This window comes from Parasteatoda tepidariorum, chromosome 9 (genome assembly GCF_982258835.1).
Source record: "Parasteatoda tepidariorum strain Cologne lab strain chromosome 9, Ptep-v5.0, whole genome shotgun sequence".
Lineage (NCBI taxonomy): Eukaryota > Metazoa > Arthropoda > Arachnida > Araneae > Theridiidae > Parasteatoda > Parasteatoda tepidariorum.
Genome location: NC_141763.1, coordinates 17790272 through 17813842, shown reverse-complemented (window position 1 = coordinate 17813842; position 23571 = coordinate 17790272). Strand labels below are relative to the sequence as shown.

The window sequence follows — 23571 nt, the reverse complement described above, 5'->3', positions numbered from 1 at the left end:
ATTTTTGTTGTCTCAAGAAAACATGAAATATAGAAGTCTAAAGCATAAAATTTTCATGAATTTTGTTATTTTTTAACATTTTTATTTCAATAACTTACAAAAGAACCTATTTTAGCATTCGGACAAAAAATTTAGTTAAGAAATTATTTTAAATGAAGCCAATATAAATGTTTAATCAGTATCTATACTTTTAGACACTTATCCAAAGACATTTCAAATGTATGCGTATGATAAAATACATAGTACATAAATAAATAAAAAAACCTTGCAGAAGAAATATAAATGCTCTTCTACAGTCAATTCATTGAATAGAATGTCGTGTTGTGGACAAATTCCTAGATTTGAATGAACACTATCCATATCTTCACGAATATCACACCCATTCACAATTGCCGTACCAGAGGTAGGGGTGATTAAACCTAAAAGAATTGAAAAGACAAAAATATAAGAATAACTTTATTATGAAATCAAAGCATCACATATACTTTCATTTTATTCTTAAGATCAAAGAGTAAGTAAAATTCAATTACTATCTAGCATTCATACAAAATTTTCATTAATCAGCCCTTGAAATACAAATAAAAACTTTTTTTTTTAAATATTCAAAGGAATGTACAATTTTTTTTTATTAAAGCACTTTCCAAGTACTGCTTTTACTGATGGTTTAATTTTTTAAGCCTTAGTATTTTTGGAGAACACTAGTTTTTTTTCTCCTACTTATGACCTACATTTACTTTACTTATCATTCTGATAAAGTGTTTCTACAATATTAGAAGTTAATTGAATGAAAAGTAACAGAAATAACACAGGTTAAAGTCTAAAATTTAGCTGAGTTTTTTTTTGTTGACAATTTTAATCGAAAAAAGTATTAATAATACAATGGTTAAAGTTTTATGGTTTTTGTACATTAAAATAAGTATATCTGAAATCTGTCCAAGGTATTGAAAGTTTTTCAGAATGGTTATCGTTTTGGCTAGAAGTTATTAAGTGACCATTGTTAGAGACTATTGTTTCACATTTAGGCATATTTGCACAAAATATACAGATCCCTTATTGAACAACAAGGATGTAAACTTTCTCCCTTTTTTTGCAGGGAAAACAACAGTTGAAAGGTGATGTTGAGGCATTTAAAATGCTCATTTGGTTTGGAGAAAATTATTTTAGTCTTAGTAGCTTCAATCATGACATAGAATTGGCAATTAGAGATTTTTAAATTTTACTAAACGAATTAACGTACAATTCTTTTAATGAGTTTAAAATATCAGAATTTTGCATAAAACTACCAACTGAATAGTGATTGTGTTATATACCTGTCAGCATGGATATTGTGGTAGTTTTCCCTGCACCGTTATGCCCTAACAGAGCAGTTATGTGTCCTCTGAACATATTAATGTTTATGTTATTCACAGCAGGTGCAGCTTTACCATACACCTGAAAAATAAATGTTTATTTAACAGGGTGGGAAGGCAGATTTTTCCACAAAAAATAAGCACCTTTTAAGCACTCGAAAAATATTTTTAATCACCTTAAAAAAAATAATAATTAGGGTCTGTACAGTGATAAAAATTACTTTTTTCTATTTTTTAAAGTTTTTAATTTATAAACATAAAATTATGAACTTTTTGCAATTTATAACGACAATTGACATGCTGTAGAAAAAAAATCTCTTTAAAAGATAGAAAATTAAGCACTTTTTACAAACCCCGAATAAAAAAAGAACCTTTAAGGGCTTTTAAAAAACGCAAATATAAATAAGCAATTTTAAGCACTTTTTAAAAATGTTATGCACCCTGTTTTATAATCTGAATGGTTTTTCACTATCACTAATAGATAGAGAAAAGTTTAGCTTGCACAACTCTTGTGAAAAATTAATTATTTAATTGAGCACATTTTACTAAATTACGATCGATTGTTAAAAAATTAATAAATGAATAAATAAAAAAGATTTTAATACATTCTATTTAATTTTTTTAAATTAACTTTTCCTCCCATTATAGTATACAACTTTAACTTTCACAATCAGTTTTTTATGGTTTTAAAAAAATGTGATACAAGGTATAAACAATCAAAAAACACAGATTAATCGCAATTAGTGTAATTTAAATAACTATGAGTTTTATAAAATGCATTAATATAATTAATTGCAAAATTTTAATTTATAAATTGCAGATTTAGTTGGACAAATTTGTATAAAAATCACTCTGTTCAGCAGTGAGTTTAATAGATTTAGATTAGTCTGATTTTTTTAAGTGCATTTTCTTCAAAACTAAAAATGTTTCCCAAGTTTCTTCTCAGAAAAAAAAAATTTCCATTGAATATCCTCTTGCTTTTTTTTAAAAAAAAATATTGCAAAAAATAAATATCAAAGTCTTTTCAAGGGGGAAATAAAATAACAAAAAAACATTTATGATCATGCGTATTATTATAAGATAATTGTGCAGATAAAATAAAAAACACAAGAATGAATTAAAATCATAAACTTTTCAAAAACAATACCTTAGTAAGGTTTAAAATCTGAATACCAGGCATGAGTTCTTCAGGATCATTTTCAAAAAATTCTGTCTGTTTGACGTCCGAATTATAAAACTGCTCTAGGTCAAAGATACTAGAGGCATTTCCAAACCAATATGATCGCTAGATAAAAACACAGAAAAATCTCATTTAATTGAAGAAATGTTAAAAGAACAAATTGATTTAAAATGGATAAATAATTTGGTTAGGCAAATTTTCATTTATAACACTAATTTCAGATTTTTTCTTTTATAGAAGATAATTTACAAAGTCATTTACTATACCCTGTGGCAGAATTTTTTTGGCGCTTTCAGCGAGAAACCTCTCTAGCACTAATATCTTTCTGCAAGATGCTTTTAATAATAACAAATATACACGTTACTAACTAAATTCAAAGTAACAAAAACGTTGTGTTTACAAAAAAAAACCCTATTTGAATAAAATAATATTGTATCCAATTTTCAAATGAATATGTAATTTTTTAAAATCCTAATATCATGGGCGAGATTCTCACATTTTACTAAACTAGAAAACACACTAATTATTTCCTTTTTCGCATTTTGTAAATCATCACTTCAAAAAAAATTTAAAATTTTGCAATTCGTAGCAGTGATTACCAAAAAAAGTTCAACAGCAAAATTACACGAATTAAATATACCGCATGGATTAACGAGAGTATCAGCACAAAACGACCGAGTCAAATAATGATTCCTAGAATCTGCGATTCGAATTTTGCGTGCCATAATAAAATCGGTATATTTAAAAAATTCGTGAGAATATAAATAACAACTAAGCAATGAAAGACATCGAGATTTCGAAAAGAAAAAAACAAAGCAAAAATTCGTAGCAATAACTGCCTTAAAGACAGATTGAAATACCTCATGGATTAACGAGAACATCGGTGCAAAATGAGCACATCAACGGGCTAATGATTTCTGGAGGGAAAAAAAAATTATTTCAACATTTCTGCAGAAAAGAAACTTTTTACTTTATCATTTTATATTTTCATTCTTCTCAAATAAGAATTGAAAAATCACGAACATTTCTTTCCCCTCCACTGTGTGAAAAAGGCATCTTTTAATTATAATTTTAGAGATAAAAAATTTCTGCAGAAATACAAAATTCTTCACTACTTCTGAAAAACCAAATTCTTTACTTCCTAAAAGAAAATTCTTTCTGCAAGAACTCTGAAATATTCTGCGACAATGTCACGATCCTGCCACGGGGTTTCTAAATTCAGAAAAGTTAAGAAACTGAGATTCAATAGAATGAAAAATTGTTGACATGAGATATGCTTACAGTAATAAAGAAGTACCATCGTTCTGGGACACCATATTCTCCAGGATAAACTGCATCTATGTACCAAGTCAATATCAGATAGATGATTCCATCTATAACAAGCATAACCAAAATGGTGGACATAGCCAAATCACTATCAGCAGAAGGAGGGCTAGAAAAATTGTCCCATTGTAAGCCATTTCCTACAATAAAACAACAAATTATTGAACTTCTAATAAAGAAATTTTATTGATGTACAGGGTAACAAAAAATTATAGGGATCACTTTTGTGGTTATCTACCACTAAAGTTTTAAAACCTTTTTACATATATAGCATACTGATCTAAAGCTGTACTATTTGACTTTCAATTGCAATACTATTTCATAAAATCACAAAAATGCTTTTGAAGAAATTTGACAAAAAGCTAATTGGTCAAGTACAAGCATTTTTAGAACTTCGATGGAGCCACAAGATTATAGAAACCCATTTTAAAAAGAAAGGTATTGAGATTTCACTCAGCCATATCAGTCGCATCAAGAATTCAAAACTTGGATCGATGCAAAATAATGCAAAACCAAAAAGAAGTGGACGGTCAAGCAAATTGAAGAAATCAGATTTGCAGAAGCTTGATAAGATGACATCAAAACCGGATCCCCCAACACAGACAAGCATGGCTAAAGCTCTTAACGGGAGTCAGCAAGTTGTAAGCTATCAACTAAAACAAAAGTTGAAGAAAAAATGCCATAAAAAACCTAAATGTCATCATTTAAGTGAGAGATCGGTGCAGATTAGGAGGCAACGCTTATGGCCTCTCTACAAGCTTCTCTGTAAGGACAGATGGCGAAAGTTCATTACAACTGTTGAAGCTTGGATCTATCTATCTGATACCAATGCTAAATCTGAAGTTCAATATCTTAGCCGTGGACAGAACAGGCGAGACTTGACACCATCAACCATGGTGCCTCATGTCAAAGGCGTAATGGTTTGGATGGGCATATCCGCCCATGGTGTGACCAAACCTCGGTTTGTGAAACCTGGGGCCCAAAATAAATTTTGAGTATTCCATACAGAAGATATTAAAGCCCTTTTTTAAGGATGATTACTGCAGATTGTACTCTAATAGTGATGCTGTGTTCCATCAGGACTCTGCCTCATCGCATGCATCTAAGGTCACCCAGAAATTCCTAACAGATCAGCAAGTGAAATTCCTGAGACCAGAACAATGGATTTCAAACAGTCCTGATGCTTCACCATGCGACTATTTCCTATGGGGACAGCTGAAAAACAAACTGAATAAGAAAAGATTTTCTACATTGAGAGGCCTTAAAAGAGCTATTAGAGAAGAGGTGAAGAAAATCCCCAGGAAATCATTTTGCAGGCTTTAAAATCATGGCCGAAGCGTTGTAGACAAATCTATTATGCCGGAGGTCGACATATTGAGAAACATCGCTGAATTTATGTAATAAATTTTGGAAATAAAAACATTCAAAAATGATCCCTATAATTTTTTGTTACCCTGTATATAAAGATACACACCACACTTTATTCTTCACATTGGCATATCATACAAAATGTATGTCAAATACATTCTCATGCTGGCACTTTGCACTGAACAATTGTCAAAAAAAGAATTTTGTTTTTTAAAAGTTCTCTTGTCACATGTGAACATTTTCAACAAATAATATGTTACTTATTTGGTTTTAAATATTCATGACTGTAAGGTAAAGTTTCGCCTATCTTTAGCTAAAGATCTTTACACTGATTATGAAAATGGTGCAAAATGTCTAAATTAAGAGAAGCCACAGTTTTGTTTAAATAAAACGCATTTCTGATTCAATTTTTTGATGTGAGAAAAGTTATTTCAACAGAACATTTTCAGGCTTTTAAAATTTTGTAAAAATAAAGAATTATTTATTGATTTCAATGATTTTTATCTCAGTAGAAAACTCTTGCTAAATTAAGAATTTTAAAAAAAGTTTCGAAACTTTTAAAATTTGCTAATTTATTTGACCATTCTGAAGCACAGATAATTCTTTGCAGCATGATGGTAATAAATATTTTTGAAAAAAAATCTTGAATCATTGACTAAAAATTTAATTTAAAGACAACTTATCAAGAAATATGTATGAGAGATAGAATACATAAAAAATAAATAAATAAGACCTTCAGAAAACACAGACCTATAGCTTCTGCAGTAGTCAGCACAATTGAGCCCACAGAAAGAGCCAAATTTGGTAAAAGGCAACTTGCTATTTTTATTGCATAGGACATTTGTTGGTATCTTGGCACAATGAAGAAATATGGTACAAAAGTTAAGAAACAAATAACACCGGCACCAGCAGCAGCAGAATTGCCTAAAGGACAAAGAAATATTAAATTATGAATGAATATATACATATATTTATACATTAAAATACAGTAGAGTGCCGATTATCCGAAGTGCTTGGGGCCGAACAAAGGTTCGGATAATTGGAAAGTTGTTTAAAATCTAGTTTAAATGATTATTATTTATGCACTGAGTTCCCTTCTCACTTTTTCCAGGCTTAGGACTGACAGTACTATCTAAAATAGCTCTTGCGTATTTAAAAGAATTTTTTTTAAAAATTTTTAAATATTTTTTATTGAATTATTTTTGTAAACTTTTTTTTTCTCATTTTGAATTTTTCTTTATCATATTTCAGCTTTTTAGAATTTTTTTGTCAATTACTGATTTTACCACATTTTTCTTTATTTTCCATTACAAAAGAAATCCAGAAAAGACTTTTGTTTCAAAGAAGATGCTCTTTTTAGAGCAGCCATACCCTTTATTCTTTTTAAATAAATCAACTGAACTGGATCAACATCATTTTGACGTTCTAGAATGTCAAAATGAAGTTCGCATTCTTGGAAGATAATTTTCAGTTGAAAAAGGCTAAAGGGGTATGTAGGTTTAACTGTATATATGGCTACGATAAGAAAACTGCTAAAAAAGGTTGTAAATTAAATATGGTCATCAAGTGTAGTGGATATTATTTATTCTTCTAAATTTAGAAAATTGTCGATAAGTAAAAAAGCATTCTAAACTTGAAAAAAAAAAGAAGAAGAATTCGGACATAGTTCGGATAATAAGGGTTTGGATAATCGGCGCTCTACTGTAATGGGATTGTAGAGGCTGGTTATGATGTTGCGTAGAAAGTAATTTAAAGGATGTAGAATAAAGATAGTCCAATTAAACAAATTTATCAAAACAATAACGAAATATATATAATGAAAGGACAGAGAGAATAACATTCGCTATCTTTAAGTGTGAGAGCATGCCTGACTCTCATTGGTTTATAAAAAGGGTGTGAGGGAAAAAGAGATACGCTACTGGCCGATTAAGACGCAGATGTTTTCGGACAGAAAAATATTAGAGCGGGTATAATACCAACAATTCAGAATTAAAGTACAAAATAGTCACAGCACATTACAGAGTTCTTGCAGAAAGATTTTTCATTTGGGATGGGAAAAATTTTGGTTTTCCTTTCTGCACAATTTTTGGAAAATTTTTTTTTTTCTCTTTTCAGCAGGAATTTTTTTAAAAAGATGTCGTTCTTGATCAGAGAGGAAAGAAAGCATCATAGAGGAAGGAAATAATCATGATTTTCCCATTCTTATTTGAGATTCAAAAAACAAAAAAAAAAAAAACAAATCGGTAATGACTGGATCAGCAAGAATTTCAAATTAATAACATAAAAATTCAGAAAATCATAAATGTTTAAAAGATAATTCGCTCTAAAGATGATGTTCTTTCCTTCCTTTAAAGAACACCATATTTTACATACACTTATTTGAGTATCTCTTTTTTAAAGAGTCCTATTAGTGTGATTCAGAATTTTTATTTTGGGAGTTACTGCATGGATTTTACGATTTTTAATAATTCAATTTATGTACAAACTTTAATTTATTTATGAATTTTAATTTGTGTAATGATTAACAATATTTGAAAGGGGAAATAATTAGTTCATTTTTCCGCCTGAAAAATGAGAGAATATCTCCGATAATATTAGAATTAAAAAAATGTGTACATTTTTATTCTATACTTTCTTCTGTAAACACAATGTGTCTGTTACTTTAAACTCGTAATTGTTATATAAAAGTATCTTGAAATAAATTAGTGCTAGGGAAGCTTGTCGCAGAAAGCCTGAAAAAATTCTGCCACAGGGATTATAGGGATGAATCCATATTAACTAAAGATTTCCATTCTCTAAAGTAAGTTAAGTTAGAAATACTTTGAAGAAAAGGCTCTAATGTAGTTTTAAAAAAAATAAATGAATTAAACAACCCTTACCTTTATTGAATAAGGTACTGAGCAGAAAACAGAAGCAAATAAAACTTGCAGTGTATACCAGAAGCCATAAGAATATTAGGAATGGATCACTTTGATTAATTACAGCTATATCTTTAAACTTGAGGCAAAGTAGGAAGGTTATGATCATGCAGGAAATGCAGAGGAACAAAAGATACTTTAGGTACCAAGCAGTCCAGTGCAACCATTTGCTTAAACCCATCATCTTCATGGCTTCCTGAAAATACGAACATTAATAATTAAGTATACCTTTTTGATATCATAAAAATAAGTAGTACTGTCAGAGATATCTTTATCAAAAAACGGCAGACATGCTTCTAAAGCAACAAAAGAATTATTAACAAAGAGTTTAGTGCATGAAGTTGCAAGCTTGTAAAAACTGTATTTCATACAGTAAGCCTGTATGCAAATGTAATTATCAAACTATCATTGAACAGGGTTCACACTCAATTTTAGAAATAAATTTACCTGATTTTCCAGGAAAATTTGAATAAAAAAATTCTAGATTACATATTTACTATTATATGTAACAATTAGGACTGGGCTATAAATCGATATATCGCGACATATCGATTTAACGCCTATATCGGCAAACCGATACAGCAACTTTTATTCCAAGCGATACATCAGAAATCTGATTTAAGCCGTCGAGTGAAGAAGACGATATAACGATATAGCGATACACGCAAGGACTTTCTCTTACGTTCCGATGCCAACTCGCGCTGTGGAAGACGATATTGTTTCGTTATGTTGAGACGGCCTTGACTGATGAGCGGTAGAATCAGAATCACTTTTGAGACCTTATATCGTTATATCACATGTTCGTTTTTGCACCTTCGCGATTTGAAATCGTTTCTTGTAGATTATTTTCAATGGGATTAACTTCGTGATCGCCGTTGTAACCTTGTTCTGAACGCAATCTATTATTGAAAAGAATTTATAAAGAAAAGTTTCTTCATTAATTAGGTAAGTTTTTTATTTATTTTCTGACAAAACTTTTTTTATATTTTTAAATGTGAAAATTATTGGAAATCTAATTTAAGGCACCCATAAGGAATTAAATTACAAAGTAAATAAATTTGTTAGGTTATTTTTTTACTTTCTTTTAATTTATTAAAAACCTTTCGGATAAAACTTCTAATAATTTAATGGGCTTCTATTACTGATTTTAAATTTATAAATCTTGAGTTGTTTTTATTTTTAGAAATAAAGTTAAAACAAAACTTATTTTTTGGACATAAGTCAATAAACTTTATTTGTTCAAAAGAATTTGAAAAGTTTGCGAATTTTATTCATTTCTTTTTTTTTTATCAATTACTACTTCGTTTTATTAGAGAGTAAAATCATTATTTTTTTTTAATTTTCGTTTTATATTATTAGTTAATTAGCTAAATATATTACCGAATATCACAATTCTTTTGTTTTTATTTTTAAGAATTTAATTAAGAAACTTTGCCTTACTTTGTTTTTCGTTCATAATTCGGTCATTATTTAATTTAATTTAATTATTTATATGAAATAATAATAAAAATAGTGTTTAAGAAGCATTTGTTTTCTAAAATTTATTTAGCTCTTTGTTTTAAGCATACAAATAATTTTTTAACGAACTTATTTTTTAAATTTTGTTCCTATGCTGTTAGGTAAATATATTGATAAATTTCACTTTTATTTATTTTTTTATTTTTAAACTAAAAATCTTTTGTTATTTGCGTGATCATTTTTAGAAAATATAACAAAACTTGTGTTTACTTCTTCATTAAGAATTTGAACATTACGATCAAACTTAATAATTCTGTAATTATTTACGCATAATAGTACAAGCAAATATTGATTTGTTAAAAAAAGTTTCGTTTTTTTAAAAAAAAAAAAATTTTTTTAACACTTTGTTTTAAGTGTATAATGAATTTCTTAACAAACTTTTTTTTAATTTTTTAAATTTTCTTTCAATAATTTCAGCTAGATATCTTTATAAAATTCCCTTTTTATTTTTAAACTGAGAAATCTTTCAGAGAACGAAAATTTTAAGAAATTATTACAAATCTTATGTTTACTTTTTAGTTTAAAATTCGAACATTTTTAATTTTAAACTTCGGCTTTTAGTCAATCTAACTTTTATTTTAATTAAAATATATTTTGAAATTTTAAAATCAGCTTTTGTTTAATAACATTTTTTTTTCATTTTTTTACATTTTTTTTTCATCATCATTTTTTTCATTTTTTTTTCATTTTCATTTTTTTATGAAATCCTTTTGAAAAAAAAATGGGTCCTTTACATAAATTTTTAAACAAATATAATCTTTCTGAAAAATACTTAATAGATTATTAGTACATGAATTATAACAATTATAATGCTGTAATATGCTAATATTGAAATATAATAGAAAAATAAAATAAAACAAAATCTAAATTTATGTAAAATATTTTTATTAGTGTGCTTCCCTCTCTACTTATTTACACTGCTTCCCCCTCTACGTATTTTACAAGACTGAAATATCTTATATGCTCTTATAATTACATCTTGGGAATTTGACATATCTGGCCCTTCAAGTGTAATCATCATTAATGTTTTCAGTTTTCCTTCAGATATCCTATTTCGAGCACATGTCTTTATTCTTTTCATGGCTGAAAAGCCTCTCTCAGCATCAGCTGATGAAATTGGCAATACTGAGGCTATCTTTGCTAATTTAGAAAATTCTGGAAATTCATCACTATACTGTTTGATGAAGATTCTAAGAAAATCTTTCATACTCATAGATTTAAAGTTTAATACGATCTGTTTAAAATACTGAAAGTTATTTTTAAGTTTATCACCAGAAATCAATTCTCCAAATGTTCTAATCAATAAATCAATATCTTCTGACCCATAATTCAGTAATTCCTCTGAATTCGTTGGATAATTAAACGGGTTTAACATCGAATCTAGTGATTTTAATACATCTAATGACTCCGCTGGGAAACGAAACTTTAAATTACCTACAACTTCAGATATAAAATTAGACTTAAAATGTTCATTTAAAGTTTGCTTTCCAAGTTTTATATTCTGATAAACAACATCATCTTCATCATTAGTACAATTTTCAATATAATTATTTTCATGCTCCCCCTTATTACCTTAAAGATTCTCTAAAACACTTATACAACTGGATACCATTACATTCACCTTAGAGAAAATCACATTTTGATGCTGAAATAATACATTAAATTTTTTTACTGGCTCTAAAACGTCCAGTATGATCGCAAGTAAAAATGGGAAATTGGCATTCTTTATTTTTGACAACAAACCTTTTGCTTTTACAGAGTTTAAATCGTTCTTTTTTTCGGCGATATGCTCAAGTGCCTCTACAATGGACCCAAAGCACTGTATTACAGCGCTCACCGCTTCATACAAGCTCAGCCATCGAACATTTTTGGGTTCTTTCAATTTTATTTCCGATATTTCATTTATTTGAAAAATTTGACGTAGCACAGATTCTCTGACAGGACTATCATCGAAAAAATGGTAAAGTTGCTGCAAAGTATTCTCCAGGTCTTGAGTCTGTTTAATATTTTTCGCTGCTTGTGACAAGGCCAAAGAAACCCTGTGAGCAGAACAGTGAATTTGCAGCAAATGCGTTGCACCAGCAGTCTTTAATCGCACACCAACACCTCCTTTACAGCCAGTCATTACTGCTGCACCATCAGTGCCAAGACCAACAATTTTATTTAAATCAATGTTTAATTTTTCCATTGTAGATTTTAAAGAATTGACAATTGTATCAGCCTTTCCATCATTTATGTTTAATATGTCCACAAACGCGGTTTTACCATACCCATCTTCATCTATGTAAGTTAAATACACAATAAGTTTTTTAAAATTTGAAACGTCACACGACTCATCACAAATAATTCCGAAAAAAGATGATGGTTTAAATTTCTGTATCAAAAGTTCCTCAATAGCTTGGGCGGATGCTGATGTCATATCAGAGATAGACTGTTTAGATTGGTAAGTACTAGTCTGAAAATTCACCCCATTCATTTTCTGAAATAAAAAAAATATATATGAATATTTAAAAAAAAGGGGGGTTTTAAAATTATTTTATCCAAACATGTGTTGTAATAAATATAAAACAAACAAAATAATAAAAAATTTTTTTAAGTGTAAGTGAAAAAAAAAATTCTATTAATAAAAAAATTACAATTCTAAAATTGAATTATATATTTTGCAGTGTACAAAAAAATAATTAACTTTAAATTTCTTATTCATTGTAGTCAATTTATTAAAATTTAATCTAATTCATAAGTAGTTGCAAACCAATTATTGACTTTTTTTTAAAAAAACAACTTTTTTTTAATCACAAAAATAAAATGACATAATTCATTTCTTAGAGGAATAAAACTATTATAAGTTTTTTTAATCAATTATTTTATTTAAACAATCATTAAATGATGTAATCTACACAGAATCTATAAGCACTACAACGAAGATAAAAACGGTAAAACCATCAACCTATCAATAAATCCCACGAAACTAAAATTCAAACTTTTTATAGAGAAATCTTAGCTAGAATAATCATACGCATTACAGAGAAGAAAAGATGGCGAGATTCCATTCTTATTTAAGTATTATAAATGATCGGCCCCTTTAATGAATCCCACAAAAATAAAATTCAAAGTTTTTATAGAGAAATTTTAGCGAGATTGAAAATACAAATCACGTGTAAGACAAAATGGCGCAATTCCTTTATTTAATTATTGTAAAAACGAATCCCACAAAATTAAAACTCAAAGTTTTATATAGAGTCAAAGTATTACAGCGGGGACAAAATGGCGCAATTCCATTATTTAATTATTCTAAACGATTTGCCCTTTTTAAAAAATCCCACAAAAAAAAAATCCAAAGTTTTATAGCGAAATCGTAGGGAGAAAACAAATACGCATTACAGCAAAGACAAAATGGCACAATTCGATTCTTATTTATTGTAAACGACCGGCCCAATCAATAAACCGAACAAAAAAAAAACTCAAAAATTTATAAAAATACGCATTACAGAGAAGACAAAATAGTGAAACTATGTTCTTTTATAATTAATTATTTTTGAAAACTATCTTTCTGTTTTTTTTTTATAAGGAAACCCTAAAAGAGAAAAAGTGGCGCTTATTTGAATAATTGAAAGCTGAATTCCGTATCACGGCCTGTGGTGCGGAAATACAAAAATAATTAATATTTATAGCATTAAATAAAATATATCCTATTACACTTTTCTAATTTATACTTAAAATGACTATTTAAGTTAATATTTAAAAAAGAAATTTGACACGTGGTCACGACTCAAACCGTATAATACGGCCCTTGCGTAACTGTTATTTAATTACTTGTATAAACATAAAAATTTTTGTAAATTATAATTCTTTAATAATTAAAATAAAAACTTACCTGCAATTCAATTAATGCGGGGAACTTAGCTTCTGCTATTTCTTCTTTAGCCATCCAATAGACCGTTCGCATTTGTGAATAATCTTGAACACAATTAGCAATTTGTTTTTCAGATGACACTTTAAAAGACCGTTGCTGTTCTAATATATTAAGAGCACGTAAATGATGAGCAGAAGAGTCTTTTCCCGATGTGTCAATATGCCGGACTAGTGCGCTACGTTGAAAATTCTCACAGCCAGTGGTGAATGCATTTTTTATTCGTGCCTTGCGGCATATATCACAAAACATTTTACCATTTTCGTAGACTAACCAATTAAATTCAGTTTTCCACCTAATATTAAAGTTACGTACTTTAGGCATCGTTTAATTATTGCACATGTATTAATTATAAAACAAAATTAAAAGTTTGGATGCGTAGGTCAGGTCATTAAAAATGTTTGACTCTAACTGAACTAAAAGTAACATATAGCTTAATATAACGGTGCGTAAGTACCTCCTTCGAAAATAAAGGGTAAGGGGCCACTAAAAATGTGATTGCATGACGTAGGTATTAAATAACCAATCAACCCTAATCTTCTACGTGTGTACTATGATATTTTGAAAATAAACCCCTTCAATTTTTCCCACCCCTTCAACCTCTTTCTTTCTACTTGCTCATTCGAGGTCACTTAAATCCGGTACGGTCATTTCCCCCCCCCCATTCAATAACACCTGCGTCCCTCAGTTCCGATGACGTCACTGTTTTCAGCAGAGAAAAGAAGTTTGGGGGGAAAGTCTTGTAGGATGTTTCCTGCTATAATGGTCAACATTTTGAGTCATAGAACTGGTTTCCCACCTGTGTGTCTAACATGTGTTGGTCTAACTCTGGAAACAGGTTTTTTTTTTTTATACCGAGGATGCATACCGATTTATTTTTTGCGTCCCAATTTTTCGATTTTATTAAAATGTTTCGATATCAAAGATTAAAAAGTCGGGAAATTTATAAACTTTCTTCAAAAATTTACGCGTCCCGCGGGACGCGTAGCGATCATTTTTTTTGCGTATTTTACGCGCTATAGCGCGTAAATGTCTTCCATGCCTTATAAACGATAAAGAAGTGCAAATATTTCATTCTGTATCTACACACATTTTTTCAATAAATATTTTAAGTAAGATTTGTACATCTTAGTCAATTTATTTAATATCTATCTTTAGCAAGACATATATATTTTCAAATTTATAAATTGATTTAAATCAATATGCGTATGAAGTCTTGATAGAAATCTGACTTTCTGTGCCTTAAAGTAAATGAAATTCAAAAATACTATATCGCGATGCAAAACTAACGATATATCACGATATATAATTTCTAATATCGCCCAGTCCTAGTAACAATATTTCATTAGAAATATATTTGCTCCACTCATTAAGCAACAAAACTTACATTTTGATAAAAAAAAACATCGTCAATACTAAATTTTATAAAAATAAATTTCACTAGGTTTAACACATAGGTCTTACAGCACTCAGGTATATAAATTACAGAAAAACTAATATAATTATATAAATTACATTTTATATAATTATATTAGTTTATTATATTATATATAAATTACAGAAAACATTTTTTTATAACTTCTTTAATCCTAATATTTTGCACGAAAACTGGAACTATTTAAAATCTAGATGAAACATAGCTTATTTAAGTCACATCAGTCATACAGTTAGCCTTATTATACTTTACGTGTGATTAAGAATTAAAATGTATACACAAAGTTTAATTTTCAAAAATTTAGTATTCACAACCTCTAAAAGGAGTCATGTCAAAGATACGGCCCCCGGTTCGTATCAATACGGCCCGCGATTGCGATATGTCACAGAAAGAAGAATCGTGTTTTTCAGAGCTTTTAGACTTCACGCTATTCCTCTACCACACTACATTTATAAGTAATTTCAAGGGCAGCGCGGGCATAGACAAGCGAGAGAGATAGACAGTAACAACATTTCTTAGCAACAGGCGAAATCTTTGACTGGAATATACTTAGCAGCACAACTACGGATGGCGCTCCTGCCATGGGTGGCAATCATTCGGGTATTGTAACTAAATTAAAACAGAAAACATCAGGGAATTTTGTGGGATTTCCCTGTATATTCATCAGGAATCATTGGCATCCAAGCATTTAAAAATGGACCATGTCATGCTACCTATAATTAAAATAGTAAATTTTATAAGGAGCAGAGGACTGAATCACCGACAGTTCAGGCAGTTTTTACAAGATTTGGACGAAAATTTTTTTGATGTCCCTTATTTCTCTGAAGTTCGTTGGCTCAGTCGAGGAGTAGTTTTAGAAGGATTTTTTGCATTACGTGACCCTATTCAAGCTTTCATGTAAGAAAAAGGTAACCCAATTGATTATGACAATGACTGGTGGATTGATTGTGTCTTTTTGGTAGATATGAATTAACACTTGACTGATCTGAATGTAAAGTTACAGGGTAAAAATCTGATTGTCATTCAAATGTATTCAAGCCTTTGAAACAAAGTTGAGGTTGTGGGAAAATCAGGTAAAAAATCAAACTTTGGATCAAATCATTTGGCACAGTGAACCAAAAAAAAAAAAAGGATCACTATTCTCAACTTCTGCAAAATCTGATCACGGAATTCAACAATCGTTTCGAAGACTTCTACAAAATGAATGAAACGGAATTCCCAATTTTCCACAATCCATTCAATTTTGAAGCCTCACAGGCACTAGTTCATTTGCAAATGGAGTTGATAAATCTTCAATCGGACAGTATTTTAAAAGAAAAATTTAAAGAGTTTGGATATTAAAAAATCATGCAGCACGCATTCTGAGAACAAGAGAAGTCAGGTATCTGGATTCTTGAGCTCAAAATATTTACCATCTTTTATAACTTTGATATGATTTTTAACAACCGTATATTATATACCATATAATTAGATAAATAAAATGTTATAATAGTTCAGTACATTTTTTTTATTTGAATCTGGCCTGCCTATACATTCTAAATTTAATATATGGCCTTCTGCAAAATTGAGTTTGACACCTCTGTCTTAAAGTGAACTAGAAATTTAAAGTTATGAAGTTGAACTGCAACTATGGGTAAATTTAGAAAAATTAATTTTTTTTTTAAATAAGAAGTATTTTTCACAAATTATTTTAATTTCTATAATTCTAAAAGAAATTCTATAAGAAATAATAAAAATACTTAGAGGTATATTATATCAATTTATATATTTTGAACATCATATATTTAGATATATTGTAACTGTCAATTTTAAAATTAGTTACTTTCCAGGTTTGTTACAAAACTTAATCAAATTTTCACTAAAAATTGTATTATTCAATAACTTTCCTCTAAAAATCAAAATTCCCCGACAAATTTAGGTTTACCAAGTTTTTTATGACCCTGTGAAAACCCAGTTGAAATCTCTAACCTCTTGAGTTGTAGTGGACTATATATTGATAGCCTTAGACTTACTTTGATTTTATTCTCCTTTTCCACTACAATATTTTTAACAATGTTTGCAGCAGGATAGATGAAGCTGAAGCAGATGATCATTGGGAAAAAAAGAGACAAGGCAATAACGAATCTATCATCCAGGAAAGGGGGATATGGGTATCTGTTCATCAAAACATCAAAATCCAACTTTTGAAGAGAATCTGGATCTAATAACTTCATAAAATTCTTAGATATTGCATGCTGTATGGGTAGAAAACCCTTTGACATATAACCTAAATAAAAAAATATTATAAATTTAATATTTTACATTACCTTTCATTAAGTCATAAAACAGAGTGTAAAAAAATATTATTATTATTATTTATAAGTTGAATTATTAAAAGGATACCCGACTATAATGACGGAGTTAGGTGATATAATTGACTAATTGAAGTAGTGATGAAAAACTGGATAATGAAAAATGACAGTTGAAAATGAAGATGAAAACTGGATCACAAATTATGATAAAACTTTTATTTAGTGGTATTTGTAGAGCTCGAGATACAAATTATAATTTTATCCATAAGATTTTCTAAGTTGAATAAATTTTGTATAATAATATTAATAAGGACAGGCCATGGAAGATAAATCTCCCATGACCTGCCTAATCAAATAGCCAAATTAAAAAGTGATTGATGTTCCCAACGGACAGTTAGGAGCATGAAAAGAGATCCAAGTTTGGTGATTTATTGAAAGATAACATAGCCAAAAACAAAGCCAACCCCAAATAATTAATATTAGATTTGAAAATATGTTGGTGATCGCGAATCGCCAACAAGACTGTGATAATCCGTATAACCATGTAACTGAAACATATTTGTGGTACGAAATTAAGAATAAAGATTTATAAATAGATTTTTGTTTTCGTTTAGGCATGACAGTGAATTAATGAGTCTACATTTATATTGAAATAAAAAGTCAGCCGTTACATTGATCGATAAGAAAAGAATAAAAATATTTTATGTTCCCTTTTTATAAATTTCAATAAAAATTAACTAATTGATATAATTTAATTATAATTCGATTAAGAATGATTACAAAAATAAGTTTAAAAAATTAAAGAAATCTTAAAAGATAGGAAATATGTAATGCCTATTGTGACATCACACCGACATTGAATATAATAAAATTGAATCTTAATTAGATTATCAAAGCAAATAGAAACACAAAGTTTAAATTTATATAACAATTTCTCTGCTATCCATTGAAAGCAAGTAAGGGCAAATGGTTGATTCTTACAATTTACATTAATGAATTAAACAAGTAACATCAACAATAAAAAATTCTCAACACTAAAAAAAAAAAAAATTTTTTTTTTACCTGGATTTCCTCCCCAAGTGTTTTCTCTGTTTCTAGGTCCCAAAGCTGGCATCAAAGGAAAGGTTCTGTCCGTAAACCAAAATTTTATGGTTGATTGAAGAGGGTTATTAGGGGGTTCTGCAGATCGTGGACGAATCTAAGTAAAAAAATTAATATTTTAAACAAATTAGATAAATTACAGAGGTTGGACAAAATCATGTGAACTCTGCTATGTCAATTTGAAAGTAAAAACAAATTTTTTTATTTTATTTTGAGTGCAGCAACTTTAAAAAATTTAGAACGTTCCAACTATTAGAATATTTTGAAAGATTATGCTTAAAACTCTTGAACAGAATTGTAGTACCAAAATTCAACTCAAATCAAAAGATCAAAGATAAAAAAAACTAAAGTTGTAATTTCTTCTTTCTAAATGCAATTAGTTCAACTTTTTAAAGTACCGCTACTTTTTAAAACTTGTTACGTGAAAATTTCTTATGGTGCTAGCAAGGAGAAAAACAGCTATCTATGAAATTAACAAAGTAATGTTTATATTAAATTGTCCATTCCATTAAGACAATGAAATAAGAGAACAGTAAAAAGAAAAGAAAAATATAAATAAAGAATTAAACTGAGAAATTTAATTCTAAATTTTAAAACACACTATAAGTTTATGAATTTTTTCATTCTAGATTTTACTACGTTATATATATATAAAAAAAAGCATTGAAATTTCAAGTATGAAGCAGTTTTGAAGAATCATAAATAGAATGAAAATGTTCTTATGGAAAATATCAAATTGCTTGTAAAATTTTTGAAGAATTATAAATAGAATTAAAATGTTCTTATGGAGAATATAAAATTGCTTGTAAAATTTTTGAAGAGTTACAAATAGAATGAAATTTTCTTACAGTAAATGTCAAATTGCTTGTAAAATTAAGACCATCTTTCAACGTGTCATCAAATACAACACCTGCAAGTGATGATCCTGTTGCTCTTGAGTAATATTCTTCAAGCGAAGTTTCATTATCAAATCCTAAAATGTAAAAAAAAAAAAATATTAATGTAATGAAAATCTTTAGTCTTATAGTCAACTCTAAACATTAAGTCCTTTTTTTCAAATAAAAATAGACATTAAAAAAAAGTTTGATAAATTGTGAGTGAAAAAAATATTGTTATTCATAAATTAAAATGCTGGATTAGTTTAAAAGAAAATAATGTATGCCATACTTAATACTGATTGTCTTAAGTATGGCATACATTATATATGAACTAGGAAACAAAAATACAAACAACATTTAAAATAGTGCATTACAGATAAAAGATAAATTTCCAAAAATAAAATGTAAGTTTTAAGCAATCATAATTGCTTAGCAAAATAGGTCAACAGAATAGCCTATTTAATGTTCATCACCTTTTATTCCACCTGAAGTTAAGAATCTAGGGGTCATCTTACATTTCTTTAATTTAAAAGGAATTTAAGATGTTTCAAGTTTAATACACCATAACAAGAACAGACATTTGATTTCTAGAAAATGAAATTATCTGAAAATTTTTTTAATGCAGATTTTTAAGTACTTAATTTTTTGGAATCTTTTTGTACAAAGAAAATAAATAAAAGTTTGTCCTTTTCATGCATACTAACTAATGATTAAACCAAGTGTATTTACAACATCGCACACGTTGAAAAGGGACTAATTAAATTTATGTTTTGATATTCACACATTATAATAAATATTGCATTAAAAAGAATGAGATTTTAAAAAGAAAAGTTTTCAAGAATAAGAAGTGATAACTGCGGAATAATTGATTGAAAAAATGATAGAATTATCACCTTAAATAGTGAATATTCAGGTGAGTGATTTCTGGTGCTCATATCAAAATAAATTCCACATTTTAAAGAATCACGTGAAAATAAAAATAATTAAGTAAAATAAAAATATATATATGTATCAAAATACTGCATGGATCTGGCTCAAATTGAAAATTTAGATATTTATTAAAAAGAATTAAAGAAAATATATTTTTAAAATTCATTACATTACTCACAAAAAATAAAATAAAAAAAATAGTTGTCATAAAAAGCTAATTAAAAGAGAATTTAAATAAAAGAATATTAAGAGGATCTAAAAATTTTGATAAGCATTAAAATTTCCTTCAACTTATTCAAAAACACTAGCTGGGAGGCACTTCTAGATTAATCAAAAATATAAATGAAGAATATAGAAAAAGGATGATAATGATGAAAAAAAAAAAAAAAAAAAACACAATCTCTAGGGTGACCTGGGGTAATTCCTGATCAAAAAATGCAAACATCTATTTTGGGGAAAAACTATTCAAGATAGAATTTTAATATTTACTGGAAGTTTGAGGCTATATGAGATGAGTCCTATGCCACCTTCTTTTGTTTGAAAATCTGATTAGAATTTAAAAGATTTTACATTTTTAGTGATCGGGAATTACCCCTGGTCTTGATCATTTCTGGGGTAATTCCTGATCACTTCTGGGGTAATTATTGATCACCAGTTTTTATTGTAAAGGGGCTGTTTAAAAATAATTATATAATGGTAATTAACAAATAAGACATCAAGATCAAGCAAATGAACCAAAAAGATACGTTTAAGCAGCTAATAAAACGATTTATTTGAAAGCAAGAAGAAAGATTAGAACTTCAAATTTTCCAAAAATCTTTGCATCGTGCTATACATTTCAGGCAATCGGCCAACTCATTCTCATGTTCTGCTGAAATATGAGCGAGTTCCCACATGGGTTACTTTTGCTGGATTTTTTAACTTCATTAACGGAAAGTGTAAGGTTAAGTAAGGTATGTCAACAGCTCTGGCAGCAGCTCTCCCGCTGAAATTTTCATTTTCAATCATTAAAAAAAAATCACTAATTTTGCTTTCTAGAAGCTTAGTATCCTTTTTAGGCTTATAATTTCTCACCATATTTATACTAGGCGAATTTATAAACTTAAAAATTATTCTAACAATGTACACATATAAAATTAAGATAGACGCAAGGTAAGACAAACCAGAAATGGTGCAAATGAGAATATAGTCTTGTATGCAGTTAAAAACAAATTTTGTGGTGAGAGTTAAAATATATTTTATAGTTGTTCCACTTAATAAATATGAACTGTTATTTAAGAAAAGACAATTAACTATTTATTAGCTATTTTATATACTATTTATGAGAAGAAATGACAATGATCAGGAATTACCCCAGTGATCAATAATTACCCCATCTGTAGGGGGCAACATTTGATATAGTTCCTAATAATCAATTATAATGTTTACAGTAGATGTGAAACAATTAAACAAAAGCTTACACTACTTTTATATCAAAGAAAAAGAAAGTAACTCAAAATATTTATTATTAAGAGAAGGAGGGGGATCTTTGCAGAAATATGCACATTTTGAAACCCATGTTTGAAATGGAAAATACAGAAAGCAGTTTAAAAGATACTTATTTTGTCAGATTAAACAAAAAACTATTATTAATTAAATGTAGTGATACTGTAGTAAAGTGTACAAGAATTCTTGTCCATGTCTCAAATTTAAAAAATTTTTTTTTTTTAAAAATAAAACTTAGGTGATCATTATTTACCCCAGAAACAGAGTGATCGTGAATTACCCCGGGTCACCCTACATAAAATACATGAGCCCTGATGTCTCAGGGGATTGAGCGTTTGCCTTCCAATTAGGTGAACCGGGTTTGATCCCGGCAATGGCTGGTCGATACGAATTCCGTCTCCAGCTTGCACTGATCATAGCGTTGAAGTGAAATATCGTCAGTGGTAGACAGATTATGGGTTAGAGTCCCCTTACCGTCAGGCTAACCATGGGAGGTTCTTGTGGTCTTCCTCCCCATGCAATGCGAGTTAGTTCCATCAAAAAGTTCTCCATGAAGGTAAATTTCTTCCAATACTTGATCCAGGAGTTTCCTTGTCTTCTGGATTGGTTTCAAAATTACAAGGATACAGAGTTGAACATTAGTAATCGTAAGCCAAAAAATTGAATCGGATGTTCTACGACAATTATAAAATAAAAAAGTAAAATACACAAATTATAATTTTCAAGTACAAATAACATTTACCTTTTGGAACAACTTTCAAATCATCACAAACTCCTTTCATAAAATCTTCCAGAAAAGGTGTGTTTGGTGTAAATAACAATGTCCATTGGTTTTTATCATATAAAAATGAGGGCGTCAAGTTCTGAGGTAGAGCGTCAATGCCGAAAGTCTCATAGACTGTCACCTGGCTTACATATTCAGAGCTAATGGCAGATCGAACTAGAACAAGAATCAATGAGAAGAAAGCAGGGACACCTAATTCTAGTAATGTCACCCATGGATGACGAATCTGCAGTTTCCAATTCTTCCAAATGAGGAGTAAAAACTGCCTAAATTTGGCCATGGTTCAGATTCCAGATATTATCTAATCCTTTATACCTAAAATGAAATATTTATGATAAAAAAATTACAGAAGTTAGTAGTAAATCTAAATCAAAATTCGATTGTAGAGAAATTTTATTGATATCTTTGAAAAATATTCAATTTTAGATATTTTAAGTACAATTTTGATTCCATTATATGTTTAAGCAAAATTATACATAAAATAATCTTTAATTATGTTTTCAGTGATTGGGAAAAAAGATTTTTTTTTCTCCCTTAAGAAAATTTGATAGGAAAACTGGGCAAAACTTTTTTGTTTATTTGTTGTCTATTTCAAATTTTTGAAACATATTATTATTTTTTTAATCTTAAGAATCAGTTATTTAGCATTGGAAGACTCTATGACAATTTTAGTCGTAGAACAGAAAATTATCACAAATTCTTTTTTAATAAGTTTGTAGAGAATGTATGAAATAAAATTATAAATTATCACAGTATCATAAATAAAACTGTTTGAAAAACTAGAATGCATAGACATATATAAACATTTTAGTCTAATAAAGTTTAAAAAAATGCGTACAATTTCCTGTATTTTCTCCGGTTTTCAAACAACAGAAAAAAATATCACTACAAAAGCCACAAAAATAAATGCTTTCATTTATATTAATGAGTAAACATTATTTAAATTTCAGCATACTTTAGAATCAGAATAATCTGCACTTATTAGCCTATTTCAGATAATCTCAAACCACCATTAAAAAAGATGTACACCTCAGTCCAATGTGAGTTATTAATCTTTATATATATAAGCTGGTGAAAATCTTTAATTTTCCCCAACTTTTC

The 23571-nt window shown here is 28.6% G+C and overlaps 2 protein-coding genes across 2 annotated transcripts in view; both read right to left on the bottom strand.

Annotated features, from left to right (window-relative positions):
• Abca3 (ATP binding cassette subfamily A member 3) overlaps positions 1-23571 on the bottom strand; it is a 49913-nt gene that overhangs the window by 25165 nt on the left and 1177 nt on the right. The window contains exons 2-11 of the mRNA XM_043050142.3: positions 22429-22785; positions 19242-19366; positions 18355-18490; positions 17014-17267; positions 8100-8334; positions 5971-6144; positions 3811-3992; positions 2497-2634; positions 1311-1431; positions 265-419 (exon numbers count right to left, since the gene is read on the bottom strand). Coding sequence (XP_042906076.2) covers positions 265-419; positions 1311-1431; positions 2497-2634; positions 3811-3992; positions 5971-6144; positions 8100-8334; positions 17014-17267; positions 18355-18490; positions 19242-19366; positions 22429-22750 — 1842 coding nt within the window. The 5' untranslated portion in view covers positions 22751-22785. The remainder of the gene's footprint in view (positions 1-264; positions 420-1310; positions 1432-2496; positions 2635-3810; positions 3993-5970; positions 6145-8099; positions 8335-17013; positions 17268-18354; positions 18491-19241; positions 19367-22428; positions 22786-23571) is intronic.
• LOC147803358 (uncharacterized protein C17orf113-like) lies at positions 11215-14025 on the bottom strand. Its single transcript, XM_087150966.1, has 2 exons — positions 13531-14025; positions 11215-12135 (listed from the first exon to the last, which is right to left on the bottom strand). The coding sequence occupies exons 1-2, from the start codon at positions 13888-13890 to the stop codon at positions 11230-11232; spliced, it is 1266 nt and encodes a 421-aa protein (XP_087007092.1). The 5' UTR covers positions 13891-14025; the 3' UTR covers positions 11215-11229.